Genomic DNA, 26,082 nt, shown 5'->3' with positions numbered 1-26,082 from the left:
ATAAGCCCCAGTTTTTACAAGCTGTTGAGAAAGTCGCAAATGTGGACGTTGCCAAGACACAGAGACTAGAGTTTTTCACAGTGTGTCCTTCATCCATTCAATGAATGTTTATTGAATACCAACTCATGGCCATGCTCTACACTAGACGCTAATATTACCGCGAGCATGAAAGACGAAGTCCCTGACTTTTTAAGACATTCCAGGGGGGACAACAGACATAAACTAAAACAGGATAAGGGAGGGGCGCCTGGGTGGCGCAGTCGGTTAAGCGTCCGACTTCAGCCAGGTCATGATCTCGCGGTCCGGGAGTTCAAGCCCCGCGTCAGGCTCTGGGCTGATGGCTCAGAGCCTGGAGCCTGTTTCCGATTCTGTGTCTCCCTCTCTCTCTGCCCCTCCCCCGTTCATGCTCTGTCTCTCTCTGTCCCAAAAATAAATAAACGTTGAAAAAAAAAAATTAAAACAGGATAAGGGACAGGGAAGTATAGCCTGCTATTTTAGACATGGCGGTCAGTGAAGGCTTCTTTAAGGAGGTAACTTTTAAGCAGAGATTAAATTAAGGGAGAAAGTTAGCTGAGCACTCCAGGCAAGGAAAACAGCAGGCTGGAAAAGCCCCGGGGTGGTGCTTCGTTTTCCATGGACAGTGAGGAATCCACTCCCATTGAATGAGAGAATCCTCCACAGTGAGGCTGGAGAAGAGGCCAGAAGCCAGAACATACAGGGATCGTAGAATGTAGCCGTGAGTTTGGATTTTACTCTAAATGTCACGGTAAGCCGTTAGAAAGTTTTGAGCAGGAAGTTAACACGGTCAAGATACCTTCTGAAAGGATCGTGAACCGCTCGGTGGAGAAAAGGCTGTATGTAGCCAAGTGTCTCAGTAAGGGTCTAGTCACGGAGAGGGAGAAACCACTCTACTTATTTCAGGCAGAGGGAATTTTCAGGGGAACAGATTTTCATACACTCTGGGCCCCTGCAGTGCAGTATAAATGGGCAAATGTAGACACGAGAAATCACATCTATACCAAGAATCAAGAGCGGAAGCAGGGAACCCAGGAGGATTCTGGTGCTAAATACATGATGCAGGTGACATGATATGGCTTGGACTAGGGTAAAAGTGGTTGGAGTCAACATATTTTTGGCAGACAGGGTCAAAGAGGAGTCGAGAATGATTGCAAGGACTTTGGCCCCAGGAAACGGGCTAAAGGGTGTACCATTCATGAGACAGGGAACACTAGAGGGGGATGTGCACTGTATTTGGTGGATGAGGGTAAATGAAAAGTTCTAATTAAAGTTGACTGAAGGTGCCCTTTATACATTCATAGAGACGAACAGGATGTAGCTGAACGCAGCCATTCGGGTCTGGAGGAAAGTGTGGGACCAGAGATGGAATGAAAGCCTCAGATGACCATCCATGGGCTTAGAGGAGGAAGTTGGAACTCTGGAAAGGGAAGAAATCCAAGGACTGGTTTAGCAAAAAAAAAAAAAAAAAAAAAAAAAAACCACAACCAAAAAACAAAAACACAACAACAACAAAACAAAACAAAACAAAAACCCAGAGGGCTCAGCCAGGAAGGTGAAAAGAAAACCAGCAGAGTGCAGGGAGACGGAAAACAAGCCAAGCCAGGGTCTCCAGAAGATGGCCATGCTCGGTTGTGCCGAGCTCAGCCGTCGCTGAGCGGAACGAGACGGGACCTGGGGATTACACATTGGATTTGGCACCCAGCCGGTGGGGAGGCACACTGGGTGGCGTGGGTTCCCTCTCGGGGGAGATCGGCCGCAGAGGGGAACGGAAAAACGGGAAGGTGGCTGGCGGCTGATAAGCAGCCGAGGGACACTGCTCTTAGGGGATGGGCGATGATGACGTTTGCACAGCGCCGGCGAACTGGACGGCTGCACGGCCAGCAACGGCGTGGATGAGGTCCTGGCTTCCTGCCCTCCGGGGACGTTCGTCGGAGGGCCTTCTGCCAGCCCGTCCTCGCAGCTCGCAGTCGGGGCAGCGAACAGCGAGGGCCGAGGACGAGGGTGCTGCGCCACCTCCCCCGGCGGCGGCCTCGGGGCCCAGAGCGCTAAGGCGGCGCGCGGGGTGCTGGCGCCCGCTCTCCACGGACGCCGAGAGGCCGGGCCCGGCATTGCGCGGCGCCGGACGCCCCCGCCTCGGTCCCCTCGGCCACCTCTGAGAGCCACAAAATGGAGGCGGGAGGGAAAAGCGATGGCGAAAGCGCCGGGGCCCGTGGGCCGCGTTCCGCCGGCTGTCGGGGAGCTTCCTGCCCCGCGCCGGGCTCTCTCGGGCGCCCAGCCCCTGGCCCTCCGCGTCTCGGCCCACTTCCCGGCCGCTCCCCGTCCCCCGTCTGAAGCCACCTCGCCCTTACGCGCACCCCGACGCCCCGCCCTCCCCCGGCCCCCGGCGGCCGCAGCCCCCACCCCGGGGCTAGATTCCCGGAGCGGCGTCCGGCCCGCCGAGGTCACGTGGGGCGCGTCGGCCAATCGGCGCGCGGCGGCGGGTCCAGCCCAGCCCCGCCCGGCCGCTGTTGGGCAGTGGGACGCGGCGGGTGCGGAGAACGCGGCGGAGCGAGCGTGCCGGCGGGCGGGTGAGCGAGGTAGGGCCCCGGACCGTCGCAGAGGGTCGCCGGGTGGGCGGGGAGGGGGACGGCGCCCGCCCGCCGCTGCATCCCTCCGGCCCGCCACGCCCCCGCGGCGCTGCCCGACCTCCTCTTTCCCCTTAGGACAAGGCCATGGACAGCAAGATCCAGCAGGTTCGCGACGCGTTCGCGTCCGGCCGGTCGCGCCCCCTGAGGTTCCGGCTGCAGCAGCTTGAGGCCCTGCGCAGGATGGTGCAGGAGCGCGAGAAGGACATCCTGGAGGCCATCGCCGCCGACCTGTGCAAGGTACGCGCCCCGCGGGCGGGGCCAGGGCACCCGCCTACCTCTGGGGAACCGCATTTCACCGGAGCTTTTGCTGCCTTTTTTTTTTTTTTTTAATTTATTTTTGATTATGCAAGCACTGTGGGAGTATTGTCTCCAGCAGTCGTGATAAGGCAGATTTCCATGGACTTTCCCGATCTTCTTACCTTGCAGATACAGAGAAATAAAGACACACGGGTCTTCTGGCCTCTGTTGCTCTTTTGTGAATTGCCTTTTATATTTTTGCCCGTTTTTCTGTTGCATTTATGGTTCTTTGCTTTATTATTTGTACGAATCTTTTGTATAGTGTGGATTTTGGTAATTTGTCAGCTTAGTACATTGTTTATGTTTTTCCTCGGGTCTCTTTGTTTTTGTCTTTTTTACGATTTCTTTCGTAGACAGAGGTTTTTTGGCTGTCGTTGTTGCACTGAAATTTTCCTCCTTGACTTTGTGTTAGGCCAGTGTTCCTCAAACTCCAGTGTCTTGATGAGTCACTTGGGGATCTTGTTAAAATGTAAGTTATGGTTCAGCAGGTCTTGGAGGGCACCTGAGAGTCTAACAAGCTCCCAAGGTGATACCATGCTTCCTGTTTGGGAACTACCCTTTTTAAAAATTTTACTGTTTTTTAATTGCAGTTTAGTTGGTATACAATATATTAGTTTGGGGTACAACACAGGTGCACGGTACAGCTTATTTCATTTAGCGTAATATTCTCTAGGTCCATCCATATTGTCACAAATGGCAAGATTTCATGTTCTTTTTTTTCTTATGGCTGAGTAGCACTCCATAATAAATACATATGTGTGTGTGTATATGCCACATTTCCTTTATCCATTCATCTATCAGACACTTAGGTCACTTTCATGATGTGGCTGTTGTAACTAATGCCGTGAACACAGGGATGCGCGGATCTTTTTGAGTTCGTGTTTTCATTTTCTTCGGCTAAATACCCAGAAGTGGAATTCCTGGATTTTGTGGCATTTCTGTTTTTAATAGCATACACACCCTAAGATTAGCTCATAAATCTCTGTCATGTTTGGCCCAGGTGCTTTCCAGACTGCTACCTCTGTGCTGGGTCTCAGAGGGAGTGAGTTTGCATGCCGGCAGTATAAGAGCTGAGTTTTCTGTAGCCCTGCGGTTGTTAACTAACCCCATCCCAGTTAAGTCCCGCTGATCTTTAAAGCCCGAGTTATAGAGGCCCCTCTTGCTGGTGCAGGTTCCCAGGGCGAGGACACCTGACGTGCAGCTTGAAGCCCTCCCTTTTCAGGGAGGATCTCCATACCTGTGATATCCTTGCTGTTTGTGGGGCCCGGTGCCAGGGTGTGGGTTCCGTCTGGACCGCATCTCTGCCCCTCCTACCCCTCTCCATGTTGCTTTTTTTCTTTAGGACTTTAGCTGTGGACGACGTGTCCTGTGGGTCCTTAGGTCATTCTCAGACAGTTACTGTATATGCACTTGTAGCCAGGGAGTGTCCATGGGAGGAGTTAGACCTGAGGATCCTCCTCTGCCATCTTCAACGAGAAGACCCGGAACCACTCTTTGAGTTGCAAGGTTTGGAGTAGCCTTTAGGGTGCAGATATATCAGTCTATATTTTCTAATACTGTTTTCATTTTGTTTTTACGTTTTAACGAATTCTAGGGGCAGCCAGACCATGCTCTGGCTCTGTGGGTCTCTCTCACTTCCCCCAAAGATCTTTCCCCCCAAAGATTATTTTGAGGGGTAGTAACATCAGGAGTAGCAGTAACAACAGTAACTATATGAAATTTCCTTTCTAGGACTTTTGACAGAGAGAGGAGGCTGTGATAGCAAATAAACAAGGTGACATAATTAAGATTTCAGAAAGGATCAATCAGTCTTTCTGTAAGCATGAGATACTTACGTATGTATATATGTAGGACTACTGAAGAAATATACAGAAGTTCCTTGCCCTTGAGGGATTTCAATTTGGTAGGCAGAACAAACACAGATATAATGCGAGTATGGTTATAAATCAGTGTCTAAGGGTGTAATACCAAGATATACATCAGAAGCATAATTGGTTTATGAAGGTTGATCAAGGCAGGCTAATATTGATCATGGAAATGTTTCTGAATGGGACAGTGTTTAATCCTGACTTTAAAAGGCTTGGATCAGTAAAGCAGGATTTAGAGGGATTGAATATATTCGTGAGGGAGTTAGGAAATCCTCAGACCCTGAAGGTTACGAAAGGGATCCGAATGGCAAACCAGCTAGTCTGATAATGCCGTTTGTCACAGCAGGTGTATCTGGCCTAGCTCTTCACGGCTGGGTGTGTCTTGCTCGGGCAAGATTAACTGTGATCCTCTTATAACAGAGTGAACTCAATGCATACAGTCAGGAGGTCATTACCATTCTTGGAGAACTTGATCTCGTGCTGGAGAATCTTCCTGAATGGGTCGCTGCTAAGCCAGCTAAGAAGAATCTGTTCACCATGCTGGACGAGGCCTACATTCACTCAGAGCCCCTGGGAGTCGTACTGATTATCGGAGCCTGGAACTACCCTTTCGTTCTCACCATTCAGCCTCTGATAGGAGCCATTGCGGCAGGTCTGGCGTCAGTTTCTCTCTTCATGACCTTGGGGACGGGCTCATCCTCTCACGTGGGTTGTAAATTAAGGATAGTGTCCAGTTGAATACACGTGTTTGCTTTGGTGGTTTGCCTTTGTTTACACCAGCAGTGAACCGAGAATTAGAAAATAGTGTCATATATTTCTTAGCAAGTTCCAAACAGTTTCTTAAAGTGAAATTACAACTCTCAAGGTGGGAGAGCAGGCAGGTCCTCCCGTGAGGTGGAAACAGCCCTGGGCTGTTTGGGATTGGGTATTACTGGGTCTCTCCGGGCTGAGATGAGCCATGTTGTACAAAAGGATTTTATTATTTTTAAGACTTAAAAAATAATTTTTTTTTAAATGTTTATTTATGTTTGAGAGAGAGAGACAGACACACAGAGTGCGAGAGGGGGTGGGGCAGAGAGAGGGAGACAGAATCTGAAACAGGCTCCAGGCTCTGAGCTGTCAGCACAGAGCCTGATGTGGGGCTCGAACTCACGAACCATGAGATCATGACCTGAGCCAAAGTCGACGCTTAACTGACTGAGCCACCCAGGTGCCCTGAAGGAATTTTTTTTAAATTTTTTTTTTCAATGATTTTATTTATTTTTGGGACAGAGAGAGACAGAGCATGAACGGGGGAGGGGCAGAGAGAGAGGGAGACACAGAATCGGAAACAGGCTCCAGGCTCTGAGCCATCAGCCCAGAGGCCGACGTGGGGCTCGAACTCACGGACCGCGAGATCGTGACCTGGCTGAAGTCGGACGCTTAACCGACTGCGCCACCCAGGCGCCCCAAGAATTTTTTTTTAAGTAATCTCTACACCCAACTTGGGGCTCAGGCTCAACAACCCCAAGATCAAGAGTCGCACACTCTATCGACCGAGCCAGCCAGGCACCCTTTTGTTATTATTTTTTAAATGGGCTCCAGAGATTTGCATGGTGACTGTTTTTTGTTTTGTTTTGTTTTGTTTCGTTTCTTAATACCCGGAAAGTGAACCTGTGAGGTTCTAAAGTCGTGAGTTGACGGGCCCATGAGTTTGGAGTTAGCCATCCATATTCCAGTGGTTTCAGTTGCCGGCCGCGGCCTCGGATGAACCATCGGATTCGGTCTGATCAGTTTCCTCATTCAGATATGGGCCCCGGAAGTATTGCTGGCTTGAGTATACAGCAGATGCCAAGAGGTTGCTGTCTCACTTCAGCTGGATCCGGAGTGACAGCTTTAATTGATGAGGCCTGTTTGCCCAATAATTCCAAGGCAAACAGGAAAGTCTAGTCGTGAGAGGGGGAGGAAACCGAGAGAAGAGCTGGAGCAGTCAGGGAGGATGGCGGAGCCCGTCGTCAGTGACGTGAAGGGAATGAGAACCAAGGAGTTTGCACCTGAGGAAGTCAGACAGATACTCACTGAGGAACAGCAGATTTGGAGGCCAACTCAGCACCTAGCCTGGATCCCCCTCCCCGCCTCCCACGGGCACCGTTTTCATAGGTGTTAAGGTTACTCGGGTATTAAATGGCACTGTCCTGCTTTTTTTTGCCTTGTTTAGGAAATGCTGTCATTATCAAGCCTTCTGAACTATGTGAAAAAACAGCCACGGTCTTGGCCAAACTCCTGCCACAGTATTTAGACCAGGTAACGGTTGTCTTGACCCACCTTCAATGTGTCTGCTCACGGAATGGGGGGGGGGGGGTTGCACATCGGATCTTCCTGCTGGCACGTGTCATGGATGCCTGTCGACGTGGAATCTCTGTGGAGAGGAGCCCTCATCCAGCTCTCACGGAAAGGCAGCTTCAAAATGTCAGAGCTGCAGGGCCACCTGGGTGGCTCAGTCTGTTAAGCCTTTGAGTCTTGATTTCTGCTCAGGTCGATTTCGAGGTATGTGGGTTCGAGCTCTGCACCAAGCTCTGTGCTGGGTGTGGAGGCTGCTTGGGATTCTCTCTCTCCCCCTCTCCCTCTCTCAAAATAAATACATCTAAACATTAAAAAAAAATTAAAAAAAAATTTTTTTGTTAAAAATTATTTATTTATTTATTTATTTATTTATTTATTTAAAAAAAATTTTTTTTTTTCAACGTTTATTTATTTTTGGGACAGAGAGAGACAGAGGATGAACGGGGGAGGGGCAGAGAGAGAGGGAGACACAGAATCGGAAACTGGCTCCAGGCTCTGAGCCATCAGCCCAGAGCCTGACGCGGGGCTCGAACTCTGGGACCGCGAGATCGTGACCTGGCTGAAGTCGGACGCTTAACCGACTGCGCCACCCAGGCGCCCCTTATTTATTTATTTATTTATTTATTTAAGAAAAACATTTTTAAAAAATGTTTATTCATTTTTGAGAGACAGGGACAGAGCACCAGCAGGGGAGGGGCAGAGAGAGAGAGGGAGACACAGAATCCGAAGCAGGCTTAGAACCTGACTCGGGGCTCAAACTCAAGGGCTGTGAGATCATGACCTGAGCTGGCATCGGACGCTTAACCGACTGAGCCACCCAGGCGCCCCACCACCTTTAAAAAGAAGAAAAGAATTATTTGTTTTGAGAGTAAGCCAGCACAGGCAGGGAGAGGGGCAGAGAGAGAGGGAGAGAGAGAATCCCAAGCAGGCTGTGTGCTGCCACTGCAGAGCCTGATGCAGGGCTCGAACTCACAAACCGTGAGATCGTGACCTGAGCTGAAATCAAGAGTCGGACGCTTAACCAACTGAGCCCCCCAGGCACCCCCACAAGCCACCTTTCGTTTTAGGTCCGTATCTCAGAATCTTTTGAGTATGTGAGTCTGTGTTCATTCCTTGCCGTCCATTCTCTGTCATTTCTCCCCCGGCGGCTGTTATGCCAGATACTCTCTTTCACAATAGCTCTTAATAACAGCACAGTGCACGTAAGGGCTCGGTCCAAAGCTGTGTGACTTCTCCCCGGTAACAAGTGAGGAAACTGAGGCTCAGAGATGTTCAGCAGGTTGCCCAGGGTCACACGAGCTAGTGAGTGACGGAGCCCAGGTGCGGTCCAGATCTGACTTCAAAAGTGAGTGCTCTCCCCCGCCGCTGCTTCGCACGCCCCTCATTCAGCAGACCTTTACTTGGTTCCTGCCACGGGCTAAGCCCTGCACTGTTGGTCGGGTGAGAACGTTCAGGTTAAGACATTCAGCCGGGACCTGTCCTGTGGTCTCTGACGGCAGACTCTTCACCAAAATCTTGAGGTTGCACAGCCCACATCTCATGCATTTCCCTGGTCGAGTCCAACTGTTGGCTCTCTTTGGCGTCTACCCTGCTGAGCTCAGGTGGAAAACAGTGGCCTCTCTGGTCAGTTCCACCGCAGGTTGATGGTTCTCAGATGCCATCGGACTGTGTTCTCCACTTGTCCTCTGTCCGTTCTCTCGTCTGTCCTCACAGGGGGCGGTCTCCGAAGGCGACAGGTTTATGCTGAAGAAATTGCTCGTCCGAGGATAGGGCTAACGTACCCACACAAGTGCTTGCGTTTCTCCTTCTTGAAGGACCTGTATGTCGTTATCAATGGTGGCGTGGAGGAAACCACAGAGCTGCTGAAGCAGCGATTTGACCACATTCTCTATACGGGAAGCACGGCGGTGGGAAAAATCGTCATGGAGGCCGCCGCCAAGCATCTGACCCCTGTGACTCTTGAACTAGGAGGGAAGAGTCCGTGTTACGTGGACAGAGACTGTGACCTGGACGTCGCCTGCAGGTGAGGCTGTCTGGTTCCCCGGGGGGTTCCCGACAACCTGACGGGTTGATGGATCCTCTTGGCACTGAGGCCCTGGACCCCCCCAGCTCTGAGAGACATCATGAGCCTACGGTGGTTGACGTCCTCAAGGGCACTGGGACTTGTTCCCAAGCTGACTCTGGTGCCACTGCCAGAAGAGCAGCGTTTCTGGACGTCGCGTGGTTGTCCTTAGGAGTTAGGAAAAAAGTTTTGTCTGGCTGTGGCAGGAGATTTAACTGTTTTGCTGGCAGATGATCCAGGAAGTAGATGAAGTCTCGTGTGTACCTAATAAAATCCTTAAATTCCCAAAAGAAAGGTTGTTGACCTCTTTAACAAGTCCCTTTGTTGACAAACTCAGGATTACTCAGACTCCTGTTTTAACCTAGAGTAACATCTTGCAGGGGCGCCTGGGTGGCTCAGTCGGTTAAGCGTCTAACTCTGGATTTTGCCTCAGGTCACGGTCTCACGGTCGTGGGATCGAGCCCCATGCAGGGCTCTGCGCTGACAGCATAGAGCCTGCTTGGGATTCTTTCTCCCCCTCTTTCTCTGCCCTCTCTCCCCCTTGGGCGTGTTCTCTCTCTCTCTCTCTCTCTCTCTCTCTCAAATAGAGACAAAAGGAATACCATCCTGTCAAGCTGGGAACCAGAAAACAAAAGGTTGCGGATTCTCTCTGCTAAATCAGGTTCATCTACCAGGAAGCACCCAGACCTAGAACAGACTGCGTGTTTGGGGTGGTGTGGCTCTTTTCTCCCCTTCAGAGATGGGCAAGGACGGTTTGTAGGCAGTCAGGCCGGCCGCGTCCAGGTTGGCTTTGTAAATAGAAGTCTCCTTGCCAGAACATGAGGCCCCCAGGGAAGGTTTTGATCCATGTCTGGGCACAGCTTTCCAAAGTGGGGAGGGGGCTCCACAGAGATGCGGGTGTCTCGGAGGCTGGCTGTCGCCCTGCTTGTACCTGAACATCTTGCCACAGCGTTTAGAGCCACAACCAGAAGTGGGGTCTGTGTGGAACTCCTGTCATCCCTGATGTCCCCTTGGCTGAAGTGGGAGAAAAGGAGGGTGTGGGGGGGGGCTTTCTTTTCTGGAAGCAGGCCGTGGCGTCACTGCTCGTGAAGTGCTGTTTCCCATGAGCTGGCACGAGAATTCCCTTCCTCCGTAGAATGTTCTGTGTCAGTTGGAAAACGCATTCTCAGTTACAGCCAACTGATTTAGAGATGAGTTTTACAACATTTTCATTCTCTAAGTTTTTGTTAATGTTACTTTATTTTTGAGAGAGAGACACAGCGAGAGCAGGGGAGGGGCAGAGAGAGAGAGGGAGACGCAGAATCCGAAGCAGGCTCCAGGCTCCGAGCCGTCGGCACAGAGCCCGATGCAGGGCTCGAACTCACCCACCGCAAGATCACGACCTGAGCCAAAGTCAGATGCTCAACCGACTGAGCCACCCAGGCGCCCCAGCATTTTGATAACTTATAGAGAGTATTAAGTAAATCTGTGAGTGCATGCTTGTTGCAAAATACTCAAACAATACGAAAGTGTGTCAGATGCATAGTAGGCTGGATTTTATGGATGTTCTGGTTTCCCCACCTCCCCCCAGGCGCATAGCGTGGGGGAAGTACATGAATTGTGGTCAGACCTGCATTGCTCCTGACTACGTTCTCTGCGAACCATCCCTCCAGAATCAAATTGTGCAGAAGATTAAGGAAACCGTGAAGGTTTGTGTTTTAACACATCTGATCTCGTTGGTTTCGTTGAGATAATGGAGTCAAATCAGCTCTTTGCAGGCAGCACCCCTGTTTCCCCTCCCCCCAGGGAAATTCCAGTAGCACATGTGTCTGCATTCATTTGTGGGCTTATTAAAAACGCCCCGTGCACCTTTCGCAGAAGGGTCTGCTAGTAGCCAGGTTAAGTTGGCATTTAACCCACATCAACTGCCTAGTTTTGTTGACGAAACCACGGGTTAGCTGTGGCACATGCTTTGAAAAAAAGAGTAAATAACTGTGTTTCGTGGTTTTGAGAGAATGTGGCCAGTTCTTTGAAGTGCACCCAGAGGTCCTTCGGCATATTGGCCATTGCTGATTAAGGTTATCCTTTCTTGTGTGTGAGGGGGTGTAGGAAGACCAGTAGTTTAGAGGGGAGAGTTCATCCAGTACCTGTTGGTAGAATACTCTTGACTTGGTTATCAGTCTTTCGGGGTGTTGAAACTCAAGCTCTCTATAGAGGGAATCAGGGAATGCTGCATGGTAGTGACCTGAGCTAAGCATCAAAGAAATGTAGGATTTGGATTGGAAGCAAGGGTTGGGGTGACTGAGCTCACCCGTCGGAAGGGGTCGTTAAGCCCCCTGAGTGGAAGAAATTATTGGCACAGTCGTTGTTCACTCAACAGATGCTAACTGAGCACTGGAAGGATCAGGAACACCGAAGGGTAACACACACGATCAGGCAATGGAAAGCGTATATGCTGGGAAGTTTAGAAGAAGAATGGTGATCCAGGCACGAGGGGTGGAAGGTGTTGATGGGGGAATTGGATGTGAGAGCTAGGACTGGAGATGGGGCCAGACAAGGAGAACATGGAATGTGGGGCGGCAGTGTGGGGTTCAGGATACCTATGGCACAGAAAGCCCTTGGAGATTGAAGACGTGCTTAGCTGAGGATGGAAATGAACTCGGTTTCAGAGGAATAAGAAAGATCTCCGCTCTGCCTGCCTTGCGGGCTTTGTATTCTTAAGCGGTTCGTAACTGAGGTTCACCAGGGAGCCATTTAATTAACGAAAAGTTTCTGCTCCTCACCTTGCAAAGACTGTGACTCAGTTGGTCTGGGGTCTCGACGTGGCTCTCAGGTACAGCCGGCATTAACAGCATCGTTGGTGGCTCCGGAGTTGGGGCACAGGAACTCGCACCAGCAGGCTGCCACCCAGCCTTGAGGGCATTTGGTTGGAGGGTGGGTGAACGCTTGTTGTGATTGGAGAGCACATCGAGAGCGTTCACAAAGCCTCCAAGTGATGTGGCAATTCAGTAATTTTGTGTTTGTTTTACGTAATTGGTGCCGATCATAGGATTTCGTTTTCCTGGCACCTGTGACTGCTGGCAATACCAGTCCAGAGAAGATATAAAACAGTGCAGTAGCAGAAAGTTCAGCAAACTTTTTTCCGTAAAGCGCTAAATAGTAAATAGTTCAGGCTTTGCAGCAGGCCACGGGTTTCTGTTACAATAAGCAGGAGGAGGGTGGCCACAGTCGCATTGTAAACGAATGGGTGGCCCTGACTCAGAGCCAGACCTCCCCCTACACCCACATTCATCCCCCGGGACAGCCCCCCGGGGGTCTGCGAGGGATCACCATGAAGCCCCCAAACTATGGAGAGTCCTAGGTCTGTGCACGTGTCCTTGACCTGCCAGAAAGCTTAGACACTATTACTTGAGGGAGGAGGGTGAGGATATCAGATCAGGCCCCCCAGATCAGTTTTGGGGGCATGAGCGGGTTGTATAGTTATTAAGGAAATTGACACATGGGTCTTTTGTGGCAATTAAATGCTGTTGTTTTCGATAGGAATTTTATGGAGAAAATATAAAAGAATCCCCTGATTACGAAAGGATCATCAATCTTCGCCATTTTAAGAGGATACAGGGTTTGCTTGAAGGACAAAAGATAGCCTTTGGTGGCGAGACTGACGAGGCCACACGCTATATAGGTAATGGAAATTCACCTTTTCCTGTGGGGACGTGCGTGCAGTTTGATGGTTTTTATTGACGCTCTTTACCCATACTAAATAAGCCCTTAGATACATAACGTTTAATCAAAGATTATAGACTGTGGTCTGGTATACTGCTTCCGAACCCATTTCAAGAGGGTTTTACGTCTTTATAAATAACACCACCTGTGATGCACTGGCTTTTTGCCTCTACACGTTTCATCTGTTTTTTTTGTTGGTTTGTTTTCCTCCCTACAACCTGTAACCTAACAACCCTGAGAAGCAAAATAGAACTCCGTGTGATTATTTCTGGATTCTGGCTGGGAAAACAACAGCACAAAGAAGGAAATCACTTAACTGCAATTTTACAAGTAACCAGTCACGGTTCTCTTCCAGAAATAATGTGTTGACTCGCTCTCTCAGCCTTTTGGCTAAGATCAAGTGCAGAAATAGTGTGTTGATCTGTTGTGCTAGACCTTATTACTTGTGTACTCTGTTTTTGTGTTCTTTTATTCTTTGCCATGAGTATGTCTTGTTGTTGACTTTTATTTTTAACTTATTTTTAATGTTTATTTTTGAGAAATTCAGAGCACAAGTGGGGGAGGGGCAGAGACAGAGGGAGACACAGAATCCGAAGCAGGCTCCCGTCTCTGAGCGGTCAGCGCAGAGCCCGATGCAGGACTCGAACTCATGAACTGCGAGATCGTGACCTGAGCTGAAGTCGGACGCTTAACCGACTGAGCCACCCAGGCACCCCATTGCTATTGAATTTTAAACATGTTGCTCTAAAATAACATAAGATGTTGGGGACTTACTTGGCAAAAAAAAAAAAAAAAGCTGCCCCAAATAGCTTTACTTATCCCGTCTTAGCAGGTTGGATGCTGCACGTCACCAGAAAACCCTAAAACCTTAAAGGACTTAAAACAATAAGGAAAAATACGTTCTCTGGTCATGAGCCATCCCAAGGCGCTTCTGGCCTGTTCATTTGGTGGCTCAGTAATGGCCTCAAAACCCCCAATTCTTTCATTTTTCTGTTCTCCCATCAGCCGTGGCTTTTGCCCACTCCCAGGCCAATCAGTGGCAGGAGGAAAGGTCTATCGTGATTCGCTCAACCAGTTAGGAACCTCCCCCTGACCTGACGTCAGGGTCACCTTACCTGAGCACATGGCTATGTGGAGAGTATAGACACCCAAACCGAAACGGTTCTCTGAGCCCGGGCAGCGGCGGGCACTGGGGTTGGGGTAACCGCATAGGTCCCCCTGGAAGGTGCTGGCAACAGCCGTCTTCTGCCGCATCGCCAGGATATCCTGGCAGGAAATTAGGGGGAAGCGAAGAGAGCAAGCTTGTCATTGTCGAGTGTCTTCCCTTTTCGTTGGTGACCCAGCTTGTTTACAGCGTCTTTTGGAGCACTGCTTGTTGGGGACTGACCTGGTGCGGACTCCCGGACACTCTGCAAAGCGTCGTTGGCATCCATGTTGCCCTCCCTCCCTGCGTCCCTTCCCCACAGCGGTTAGAACACTGAACTAAGGGAGCCTTGGCCATTTTAAATACATTCTCCTAACCTCTCTAACGGAGTTGAAATAAGGTCAACGAGATCATAGGCGTGAAAGCACTTGAATTAAGAAGTGGTGTTGATTTGATCCACAGAGGGGCTGTCTACACTCCCAAAAAGACCTGTCCACAGAAAGGTGGAAACATAACCTCCTGGTACATAGGAATATGGCTATGAACAGGGTTAAGTATGAATATACTCAGGTGTGTGGATCTTTCTCTCGGTTTGCATGGGGATCCCCTGATGCACACGCTCGGAGACACATGCACGGTTCATCCACATGCGTCCTCGGGACTCTTTTCTCAATAGCTAATACTTGGGCAGGAGTGGGAAGGGGATGGATAGGTGACCCAGCGAAACAAACGGAGGATGAGAGTTTGGCATTCCTGTCTTCTACTTTAGGATTTCATTTTGCGCATTTCTTTTCTCAGCACCAACGATCCTTACCGATGTCGATCCCGAAACCAAGGTGATGCAGGAAGAAATTTTCGGACCAATTCTTCCAATAGTGCCTGTGCGGAATGCCGATGAAGCCATAAAGTTCATAAACAACCGTGAAAAGCCTCTGGCCTTCTACATCTTTTCTCATAACGAGAAGGTAAACTTTGCGGAGAACGGCTCCCTGGCAGAAGCCGCCACCGCAGACCGTGTCCCTTCTTTGCCACAAAGCAACGATGGTTTCCAGCAGAGTTCCACCAAGTGAGGCTGTAGTCGCAGCTTGCCGTCTTGGGTAATGAGGCTCTGGGGTTGTTGCTGTAACCTTTCCTATACTCCCTGGGGTTCAGCAGGAGTCTTCAGGGTTGTGTCACAAGTTCTTTGACTCGCAAACATCTCCCCTGGAATTGGAAGACTTGCGTGTTCTGCCGTTAACCCACAGGGCTTTCCTGTGTAAGAGCTTTGTCTCTCACCCCGATGGCATTCGCAGCCACTGAACCGGGCCATGTGGCGCCACGATCTCTGGCGCGGCCGTGGAAATGGTTGCAAAACCTCACACTTCCGTCTTTCCAGCGGTATCCCTTTGTTGTTCGAGCGATGGAACCATACCAGCCCAGGGAGCGCGTCATACCGTAGCCAGGGCAAAGCACTGGGCAGCCGCTTTGCTGCGGGGCCTGTTCGTTTGCATCGGAAGGGGACTGGCTCTTGCAGAGGGACAGTGGCCTCCAGGTGGGCAAGTAGGTTCGAGCCCTCTGGAGAAGAGGGAAATCTAGAAAGGGGAGATGGGGATCGGTCAAGGTCTGAGGAATTCACAGACCACACGTTTTCAGGAGAGCCTCTCATGGCAGCTTCTAGAGCCTGCTGTGCCGCAGAGATGAAGCTTTGTGAAGTGAGATCAGATGCATGGGGCTCAATACAAAATGGGTTATTGACGACGGTCATGACGTTTTAAATTTTTTTTTTTTCAATGTTTTTTTATTTATTTTTGGGACAGAGAGAGACAGAGCATGAACGGGGGAGGGGCAGAGAGAGAGGGAGACACAGAATCGGAAACAGGCTCCAGGCTCTGAGCCATCAGCCCAGAGCCCGACGCGGGGCTCAAACTCACGGACCGCGAGATCGTGACCTGGCTGAAGTCGGACGCTTAACCAACTGCGCCACCCAGGCGCCCCGGTCATGACGTTTTAAAGGACTGTAGGTAACGTGGATAGGAACCTTGAAGCAGAAAGTCTGCCGGTCAGGGTGCAGGTCAGTGAGGTGCTCTTCCCACGGGTCACCTGTGGTGACCACAGGCCATTGTGACATTCATTCTAGAACTCTCAAGCGCTTGTTGGTGAGTTTCACCTAGGCAGCGAGGCGAAATTTCCCAGTCAGGTGTCATCATGCCTGTTCTGGTCTCAGGCCAACCATTTCTTCCAAACTAGAATGTCAGCTCTTTGCAGTTCCCAAAAACTGAACGGCATCTATTAATTATATGCCATGATTTAGAACAGAGATAAGGAAATCTTACCAATGTTTAACAACCAGATATGTAGTCTGAACGGTCCTTTCTTTTTTTTTTTTTTTTTTTTTAAATTTATCTTTGAAGGGAGGGGAGGGACAGGGAGAGGGAGACAGGATCCGAAGCAGGCTCCACGCTGTGAGCACAGAGCCCGGACTGTCCCTTCTAAACGAAGACTTTTGTGGCTCCATTGGGTAGTCCTGCTGTGGGCAGTGATGGAGTGAGCAGGACTGGTTCAGTGCTGCCTCCCTCGAAGGACGAGACGTGCATCTAAGAAGTTAAGATACTCGGGGCGCCTGGGTGGCGCAGTCGGTTAGGCGTCCGACTTCAGCCAGGTCACGATCTCGCGGTCCGTGAGTTCGAGCCCCGCATCGGGCTCTGGGCTGATGGCTCAGAGCCTGGAGCCTGTTTCCGATTCTGTGTCTCCCTCTCTCTCTGCCCCTCCCCCGTTCATGCTCTGTCTCTCTCTGTCCCAAAAATAAATAAACGTTGAAAAAAAAAAAAAAGAAGAAGTTAAGATACTGATCACACGTTTGCTAAATTGAACAGCCCGTTAAGTTGTTTATATTTTATGGAACGTTTGGCACAGTGTCCCAAACCCGAGTAGTCGTGCCAGTGCGTGAAGTCAGCAAGTGCCGGTCCCCCAGAGGCTGCTGACCCGGAGCCTTTGTTCTGTTCCACAGCTCATCAGACGGATGATCGACAGCACGTCCAGCGGTGGCGTCACGGCCAACGACGTCATCATGCACTTCACGCTCAGTTCTTTACCCTTTGGAGGAGTGGGTGAGTGTTCCTCTCTGCCCTCCATGGCGTAGATTGCAAATCGAATCATCTGCCCAGGCCGTCTGGGGTCCCCGCTCGATGGTGTTCTCCTGAGGGACGCCACCCTGCCAGGTCCCCTGCCGAGGGGTGACTGTGTGTCCTGTCACCCACTTTCCATCCTTAGCACCCACCACAGTCTGGAACTGTTCTGCTCCTTTTGTCGACTTACTTGTATGTTGGTTCTTACTCAGTTATTGTCCTTTCCCTAGACTTAGGGGATTTTTTTTGGCCGGAAGTCAGGTCTCAAATTAATTGATAAGGTTCCCCTGTCTTTTTTTTTTTTAATGTTTATTTAAATTAAAAAAAATTTTTTTAGTGTTTTTATTTATTTTTGAGAGAGAGAGACAGAGTGTGAATGGGGGAGGGGCAGAGGGAGAGGGAGACACAGAATCCAAAGCAGGCTCCGGGCTCCGAGCTGTCAGCACAGAGCCCGACGCGGGGCTCGAACTCCTGGATGGCGACATCATGACCTGAGCCAAAGTCGGACGCTTAACCGACTGGGCCACCCAGGCGCCCCTCCATCTGTCTTTTTCAAGATGAGGTCGTGAATGACAGGTTCCGAATGCCAAGGGCAGGCAGCATTCTGGGGTTTCTGATGTCCGTTTGCTGTCTGCTCAGGGTGGCATTAAGTAGTCCTCAGTCCCCACCTGCACTGCTCCCCAAGCCCCTGGTGTGGGGACTAGCCTCTCCTCAAATTGTCTCGTGATTTGAGAAGAGCACGAGATGTCGCGTGTTCTAGAGAAGACGGGCAGGAGGTATTCCCAGTGAAGCTCCGTGGACACATGCCCTTTGGGCTGTGACCCGCCTGCCTCTTTGATGCCAGAGAGGACGCCTCAACTCTGTATCTTTCCTTCAGGAGCTAGGTGGTAGGCCTCTCTAATAGGTCGTCGAAGAATCACAAATAACGAGCGCATAGGAACTCTCGTAATAAAAAGCAGACAACAAAAGCTACCGTCTCGAAAGCTCTGCTGCGTTCTGTCCCTCTGTAAGAGCAGAAGTGAAGTCGTCCCTGGGAATGAAAGGGCTCGTTTTAGCAGGACTACCTGTTCCCAGTCGAGGCCAGCTCCTCCCGTGGCCTGCTTCCGCCGCAGGCCACGTGTCCCTTCCTAGGAGGCGAAGGAATCGGCAGTACCGAGCGCAGGGCCGGCCTACACGAGGGGCGAGTGGGCAGAGGCCGGGTCAGGGGTCCGGGCTGGCGCGAGTGGTGGCTTGGACTTGGGTGGTTGGGGGAAGGGGCTGAGTGGATCCGGGGACTCGGGCAACAGGATTTGCCTGATGGATTGAGTATGGCGTAGGGGGAGGTGGTGAAGGAAAGGAAGGGTAGCCTGGAGGACCGGGGCTGCCGTGATTCCAGTTTTACTGCCCAGATTCTTAGAGGATTCACCCCGACTCCAGTCTCCCGTTCCTCAGGACCCCACGGGGCCCTGGTTCCCACCGAAGACTCTCGTTGTTCCACGCGGAGTCACTGATGCCTCCCGAGTGCAAGTCGAGCGACGTCTGTTCAGTCCCAACTTGACTACGTGGCATTCAGTGTCATTGATCATACCCTCTTCTTTACAACGAAACAAACCCTTCCTCCTGTTAAATACAAAAGGAATACAGGCTTCTCTCGTTTTTGGTTTTGTTTTTTTAAAGTTTTAAATTTTTAATTTTTTTTAAAGTTTATTTACTTTTGAGAGAGAGACAGAGTGAGAGGAGGAGGGGGCAGAGAGAGAGGGAGGGAGAGAGAATCCCAAGGAGGCTCCACATTGTCAGCACGGAGCCCCTTGTGGGGCTTGAACTCACGAACCGCAAGATCATGTCCCGAGCCCCAGGAATATAGGCTTCTTAAGAAAAGAGAGAAGGCCCCAAAGAATAAATACTTAGATTTTCCATACCCCACTATTTAGAGATAACCTTTGGGGCGCCTGGGTGGCTCAGTGGGTTAAGCGTCCGACTCTTAGTTTCAGCTCAGGTCTTGATCTCACAGTTTCATGAGTTCAGGTCCCACATCCAGCTCTGCACGTTCCTCACAGATCCTGCTTGGGATTCTCTTTCTCTCTCTGCCCCTCCCCCACGCGTACCCCCACAAGCGCGATCTCTCTCTCTCTCAAAACAAACTTAAAAAAAAAATAGTGTTTATGCCTGTATGTTTATGCCCATTCTGTAGTGTTTTATTTGTTTTGGCCCTTTTCCCCTTAAAACCTGTATTACTTTTAGAATTGGGAGAAAAAAGCATTTCACTTTCTAAGCCTTTGTAACACAGCAGTTACACTCTTAGACCTCTTCCCTAAGGAAATAATGAGAAACTGCACAAAAATACATCAGAATCATCACACAAAAAGTGTGGAATCCTGAGACCCTAAGGCGGCATCCGTAGGCTGGAACAGCATGCGGTTACTAACTCGTGACGCACAAACATACCGATGTGAGAAAATGTCACACGGTGTTGTCACAAACCGCGAGATCATGACCTGAGCTGAAACTCAGAGTCAGATGCTGAACCGACTGAGCCCCCCAGGCGCCCCCCAGGCACAAACACTATTAACATATTGACGGTTTCGAGTTTTCTTTAAAAATGCATCTCGTTTGACGTATATTGCCAGACTTCTCCGCGGCTTTGGTTGCCCCTAAATGACGTCCCAGCAGCCTGCAAAGTACCAGTAAAGTGCTTCGTGGCCCCGTTCGCCTGTGCCTTATACCCTCGTGGCATACGCACGTAGCTGCCACCCAGCACCCACGATAAGGATGTGAAAACCGTCACAGGGCATGGCTTTTTAAGAAGGCAGAGGTTTACGCTTGCGTATTCTCTCTCACCCGGCAGCGGGAACCCTGTCATCCTGCCTTGGTTACTTTGTCGCATCTTTGAGGACATTAGTGGGTGAATAAGAGCTGTGGGTACCTAGAGCCACATAGAACAGAAGGAAAGAGGACACAGTGCCGAAGAGTCCAGCTGACCTGGACTCAGCGTTCTGGCTTTGCATTCCCCACCTTGGGCAGGTTACCTGACCGGCCCAGCTCCCTTTCCCTGCCTGGAACTGGGGGCAATGGTGACTTTGTACAGCGGGGTTGTGGCGGGAACGAACACAGTGTGGTCTTTGGTATCAGTGACAGCCACTGCCGGAGAGCGGCAGGTCCTGGCTCGACTCCTGGGAAGCGTCCTGTTTTGTCTTGTTGTTAATGTTTATTTTGTTTTGAGAGAGAGCGTGAGCGGGGTCGGAACAGAGAGAGGGGGACAGAGAGAGAACCCCAAGTGGGCTCTGTACCATCAGCACAGAGCCTGACGCCAGGCTCGATCCCACGAACCGCGACATCATAACCTGAGCCGAAACCGAGTCGGACGCTCAACCGGCTGAGCCACCCTGGCGCCCCGGAAAGCGGCCTGTCTGACAGGGAGGTTCACCTTGCTGGGGGTCCTGGGGGCGCTGGGAGCAATTTCCCGGAAGAGCCACTCACACTGAGAAGCGAGAGGGGGGCATCCCCGGCGGCAGGAGCTTTGTGGCTTTCTTGTGGGCTGTGTCACCTCCAGTGGAGCCTGTTTTGCTTCCTCTCTTTCAGGTTCCAGTGGGATGGGCGCTTACCACGGCAAACATAGTTTTGATACTTTCTCGCATCAACGTCCCTGCTTACTGAAAACTTTAAAGAGGGAAGGTGCTAACAAGCTCAGGTACCCTCCCAACAGCCAGTCAAAGGTGGATTGGGCCAAATTTTTCCTCCTGAAACGCTTCAACAAAGGAAAGCTCGGTCTCCTGTTACTTGCTTTCCTGGGCATCGTGGTGGCTGTGCTTGTCAAGGTAAGTCCCCGCCTCTCTGGTCCCACCTGGCTGCCAGATGCACGTCTTCTGTCTCAGGAGTTCCTCTGATTGTAGAAATCCGACTCCGTCTCTTAAATTAACCTTGAGTCTGGGACAGGGTCCGCGAACTCGCAGCCTGCCGGCCCGTCTTGCCAGGGGAACAGCCACAACCCCTCACTGACTCGTTGTAGCGAGAGTTGAGTCCTTGGGACAGGTGGCTGTGTGGCTCGCAGAACCTAAATGATTCCAGAAGTGTGCCGACCTCTGGTTTAAGAGTGTAAGGCCCCGTAGGGGCGCCTGGGTGGCTCAGTCGGTTGAGTGTCTGACTTCGGCTTGGGTCACGATCTCGCAGTTCGTGAGTTCGAGCCCCGCGTCAGGCTCTGTGCTGACAGCTCAGAGCCTGGAGCCTGTTTCTGACTCTGTCTCTCTGTCTCTGCCCCTCCCCTGCTTGTGCTCTGTCTCTCTCAAAGATAAATTAATAATAATAAAAAAAAAAGAGTTTAAGGCCCCGTAGAACTTGTCACATTCTGAGCTGTTCAGCCCTCTGATCCTTCTGCCTCCCGTATGTCCGTGTCAGTCGTGTTCTCGAGTGTGCCTGGGGTCAGCAGGCCGTGGAGACAAAGGAGAGAATGGCACAGTGGGCAATAGCAGTGGTAGGACAGCTTTGGCGAGCGAGGCGTAGAATGTGTTTCCTCCAAAGTTAACTCTGCCACATACATTCTGTCTTTGGCGATTAGTTATCGTAGACGCGGGCTCACCGCCTGGCCCTCCTGAGAGCTGGTGTCCCGAGGCGGTCCGCATATCCTTGGGCTGAGGGAACAGAGCCAGGATTTTGGAAGTTAAGGTGGAGTAGGGCAGGGCGACCGTGTCCCTGGAGCCCTCGGCCAGCCAGCTGACGAGATGCGTTGAAAATAGCGGCAACACTCGTGGTCAGCAGCCTCGGAAAAGAGGCGAGATTCGAGCGCTGAATAGAAGGTGGCTTGTTCACGTCTGTGTTTTTGTTTCAAGGTCAAAAAGGGGGTTGGCTTGTCTTAAACGAGTGTCACAGCTTTGGTGGAAGTGGAAGTACCAGTTGCATTTGAAATCGTTTGGGTTTTCTCAGAAATACCAAGCTGTGCTGAGGAGAAAGGCCCTGTTGATTTTTCTGGCAGTTCAGACTCTGTCGTCCAGTAAGCAGTGATGAGAGCCGCAGAACTCAGGACCCAGCTCTGTCTGTTAAGAGTGAGGTAGGAACTGCTTGTTTTCTCTCTCTGTAAAGTGGGCCAGGCGGGGGTATGTTTTCTTCTAGTGGTTTCTGTATAGCTAGAGGCTTAGGGGTTATCGAACCAGCGTTTCACCTCTCTGTCTCCAGACATTTTGGAGCCTGGCCCAGCATCTCAGGGCATCAAAACTTACCCATACCGTTGAAAGGGCGGGGGTGGTTTGCGGGGATCTTAAAAAAACGTGTGGAGGTAACGTGGCCCTGCTGGGTCTAGACGAAGCATGCATCATTTCTAGAAGAGGAGTCACGTGAGCTCCTCCCCGCTCCTCCCCATCTACTCAGCTCTCCCAGAGGACGTGCCCACTGACCAGCTCAGATCTGTAAGAAGCACACGGACACAGTGAACGCTCTGTTTTATAATTTGAGGCTTATCTTCTAAAACTCTCCGAGTGCCGTTTGGTTCTGCGTTGTATCGGTGTTTAACAAGAAGTTTGGCTTTAGAATTCATGGTGGCAGACTGAGCGAATCAAAACATTGTGTGCAGCTGGGAGGCTTTCTGTTCCTGCCTCCGCATCGTCCTGAGGTCTCAGGTGTGCTCGGCTCTCTGGCCCTTACCTGCCTGTCATCTCTGATCCCAGGACATCAGTCCCCAGCCTGACACACACCTTCTTCCTGGGGATGGAACTTCGTAGCGCCGTGGCAAATTCGTACGTAGGCTGACTGTGCTCCCCCTCTAACCCAGGAAGGTTCCCACTGCCGCAGCGCGCTGGGCCAGGCAGGCGGGGGCAGGCCGGGTAGCCCGCATGAACTCCCAAAAGGGTTTGGCGGACAAGCCTCTCTCTGATAAGATCTAGAGAGGCAGCAGTGTGTAAAAACATGGAACCTGGTAACAAGAAAATGTGGCTTTAATTCCTGGTTCTGAGATCAACAGATTTCTGACTCTGAGCAAGGCCTTTTCTGAGCCCGCCTTGGGGCCTCGCTTGGCTTGCTCGTCTCTAGGACAAGGGCAGCCTACAGCGATCTCCCAGGGCGCTCCTCAGTTCCCATTGCCGTGAGCTGACATGTTCGTGGTCCATACCGCTTTGGATTCAGTGTGAGACCGCTCAGGATCTGGCTTTCTTTCCCTCTTTGCTGCTTCCCTCTGCTTCTCTCTGAGCCTCTCTGTTCTCTTTCTCAAATCACCTCTTATTTCAAGTAAGTGATTCTAAGCTCAAATTGTGCTTTTGTTTGAGGAGTCTTTATTTATTGCAACTGCAGCTATTTTTTTCTGAAACGGCTTTTCTGCACTTTGTGATTCTGTTACATGCTTGGATGTGATTTCATTAACTCTCTTTACCACAGTGAGGATGGTCTTGGAACATTTTTAAATGGGAGATTGAAAGGAGTGATTATTAGTCTAAAGGGAACAGGTCAGTCTCAGAGTGGAAAGGAGTGTTCCGAAAACATTTAAAAGATGTGTGTGTGTGTGTGTGTGTGTGTGTGTCTACACGTCTACACAAAGTAAAGTTCCTATAAAGCTTAAGCCACCAAAAGCCTTGCAGGAGGTATGGGTGTTAAAACGTTGAAAAGCATAGAAGGTTTAAAATTGATAGATGTCATTAGGCCCTTGAAAATGAACTATGACAAACTCTTGAGACGGCTGCCAGAACTCCTTCGGGCTCAGTAGGTATGGATTCTATTCAATACTACTTTGGACTTTAGAAACAAAAGTGTTGATCCGATTTTCAGACTTCACGTAGAGACTTCAGCTCCCCACGCACAACAGGAGGATAGTAAATGAGTATTTTCCACTCCCGTGTCAACGCTGCTGTCGTCTCACTGATAACAGACAACACTGCCTCCGTCGCCACCTTGTTGCTGTCGCTTTGCAGGGAAGGCCCTCATCTTTTATCAGCCCAGACTGCACTTACCTTCTTAGGGACACAGGGACCTTTTGTATACAGCACATTCAAGCATCTCTTAAAATAGCAGGCATTTGATAGAGTCCCAATACTGAGTTCGGGTTCCAGGGCCGGTTGCGTGGGGGTTTTAAGCCAGCAGCAGAGTAACCTGGCTTCCTTTCTCCTCTCTCTAGGCGGGATACTACTGAAGAAAGATCCTGTTCAACCTCCTAGTTGCCTGTACTGAATTATGCCTCTCTTAAATAGTTAACGAACCAGTCATTTTAAAATCCTGCCAAAAATAGGAAGGAAATACGCAAATGCACCCTAATCAAGCCTGCAGGTCATTGCCACTCACCATTAATAAGACTTCCCGTTTCATCTGACCCCCCCAGCCTTCCCCACTGTGGGGGTACACTCAGAGAACGTCTTTTTACGTTGTGTTCCTCAGCTTGCGGTGGGGGGCGGGGTGGGGGCGGAGAAGGTACTAGGCTGACTCCCAGGGAGATGTAAAAGGAGTCTCTGAACCCGTTGAGTGACTTGTTACTCCAGTTCATGGGACACAGGACCCCCCCACCCTCCCGCCTTCCGCCATCACTCTGTGAAGCTTCCAGGGGGCTCCTCCCTGCCCGGGGTTATCAACAGCCCTCTGCAGCCCGCAGAGGTGAGGAAAGATCTTCCCAGCCCTGCCTGAGGTTTGAGGCACCGGATCTGTGTGTTGGGGATGAGGGGAGGTCCCTGTCCCTCACCCACTGGGACTTGACGACTTGACCTTCCGGAGCCAGCCCTCCTGTCAAACGTGCTGTCTGACCAGTGGTCTTCCTCCTTTCCCGTCCATTCTCCACCCTCTCTTGTATTTGGTTTGTGACAGTCTTTTGTGGCCATCCGCAGATGCCTTCTGTAACTAACGCCACGCAAGACTTCCCGCAGATCCCAGGGCTTCCAGGGAAGACAGTTGCCAATTTCCATGCAAGTACCACCCATCATTCTTACTGGGCAGGAGTTGTAGAATTCTGCATCTTATAAAACCTAACTGGCACTTTTATTATGCTGTAATAAAATTACTTACAACACTTATTCTCAGGGGCGCCTGGGTGGCTCGGTCGGTTGGGCGTCTGACTGCAGCACAGGTCACAATTTCGCAGTTTGTGAGTTCGAGCCCCGTGTCGGGCCCTGTGCTGACAGCTCAGAGCCTGGAGCCTACTTTACATTCTGTGTCTCCCTCTCTGTCCCTCCCCAACTCATGCTCTCTCAAAAATAAATAAATGTTGGAAAAAAAAAAACCTCTCAGGATCTTAAAAGTTTCAAGTCAGTGGATCTTCAAGGACAGATCTTTTAAGTTTATTTCTGTAGCACAATGCAAATAAATTTCACTTTTTTAAACTTCAGAGAGATCCCTTTTTGAATAAATTCAGCCTTCTGGACTTAACGTGGAAAGCCATTTCCTGTCACGGGCCAGAGGCCTTGGATATTCTGGACTGTGGAGCTTGAGAGCCTCAGGGGGGCTGATGGTGGAACATTTGGAGAAGGACTGTGTAAGCCACGGCGTCCCGCTGGAAGAGAAGGGGACAGAGGACACAGGAAGGGGATCTCCTGAGCATGGCTGAGACCTGAGGGACTTCAGCCAGGGTGGGAAGGAGCCCTGTGGAATGCAGCCTCCCTGCCAAGCATTGGTGACTCCTGGCTACGGTGCCTCCACCCTCCCTGCCCTCCCCCCACCCACACGTGAGAGAATGTAATTCACTTTAGAGAACGTGTAATCAGCTGCCTTGAATGAATCTGTCCCAGGGAGGCTGTCTGAAGTTCACTGTCTTCATCACAGGATGCAGTGTCAATCACTAGGCTAGTTTAAGATGTCGGGATAATCGGTCACAAAATACCTTAGACAAAATTTCAATACGGAGCTTTCGTTTAGCACATTAAATTGTGCCCTGTGATTTCTAGTTACGCTAAATCACTGGCTTGTCTGATACTATGTTCTGCTGCAAAATAAATACGTCATATTTGATAAAAGTGGCATGAATTTTAAGATTCCTAGTGGGGAACCTCTTATGTCCCGATAG

General features: G+C 50.6%; 1 protein-coding gene across 5 annotated transcripts; it reads left to right on the top strand.

The window, feature by feature from the left end:
* Nucleotides 1-2,493: 2,493 nt before the first annotated feature.
* Nucleotides 2,494-26,027, top strand: ALDH3A2 (aldehyde dehydrogenase 3 family member A2). 5 transcript variants are annotated; one of them, XM_043583258.1, is made up of 12 exons: nt 2,505-2,594; nt 2,721-2,882; nt 5,231-5,462; nt 7,008-7,093; nt 8,947-9,155; nt 10,765-10,882; nt 12,714-12,855; nt 14,839-15,005; nt 17,027-17,126; nt 20,703-20,938; nt 22,090-22,164; nt 24,214-26,027. In XM_043583258.1, the coding sequence occupies exons 2-12, from the start codon at nt 2,730-2,732 to the stop codon at nt 24,226-24,228; spliced, it is 1,533 nt and encodes a 510-aa protein (XP_043439193.1). In that variant the 5' UTR covers nt 2,505-2,594; nt 2,721-2,729; the 3' UTR covers nt 24,229-26,027. The 5 variants fall into 5 exon arrangements, with proteins under 5 accessions (XP_043439197.1, XP_043439193.1, XP_043439195.1 ...); XM_043583260.1 differs by having other exon boundaries at nt 22,041-22,164; XM_043583259.1 differs by having other exon boundaries at nt 2,518-2,585.
* Nucleotides 26,028-26,082: the final 55 nt, after the last annotated feature.

Source organism: Prionailurus bengalensis, chromosome E1, assembly GCF_016509475.1.
Source record: "Prionailurus bengalensis isolate Pbe53 chromosome E1, Fcat_Pben_1.1_paternal_pri, whole genome shotgun sequence".
NCBI lineage: Eukaryota > Metazoa > Chordata > Mammalia > Carnivora > Felidae > Prionailurus > Prionailurus bengalensis.
The sequence above is the reverse complement of the archived record's forward strand: the minus strand, read 5'-3'. Positions and strand labels throughout refer to the sequence as shown.

What these genes read in the sequence shown, in the direction of transcription:
- ALDH3A2 (XM_043583258.1), top strand. Translation starts at nt 2,730, where the DNA reads ATGGACAGCAAGATCCAGCAGGTTCGCGACGCGTTCGCGTCCGGCCGG. An exon ending in TGCCACAGTATTTAGACCAG is followed by an intron (nt 7,094 to 8,946) that starts GTAACGGTTGTC and finishes TCCTTCTTGAAG; the next exon opens with GACCTGTATGTCGTTATCAA. An exon ending in TCTTTTCTCATAACGAGAAG is followed by an intron (nt 15,006 to 17,026) that starts GTAAACTTTGCG and finishes TCTGTTCCACAG; the next exon opens with CTCATCAGACGGATGATCGA.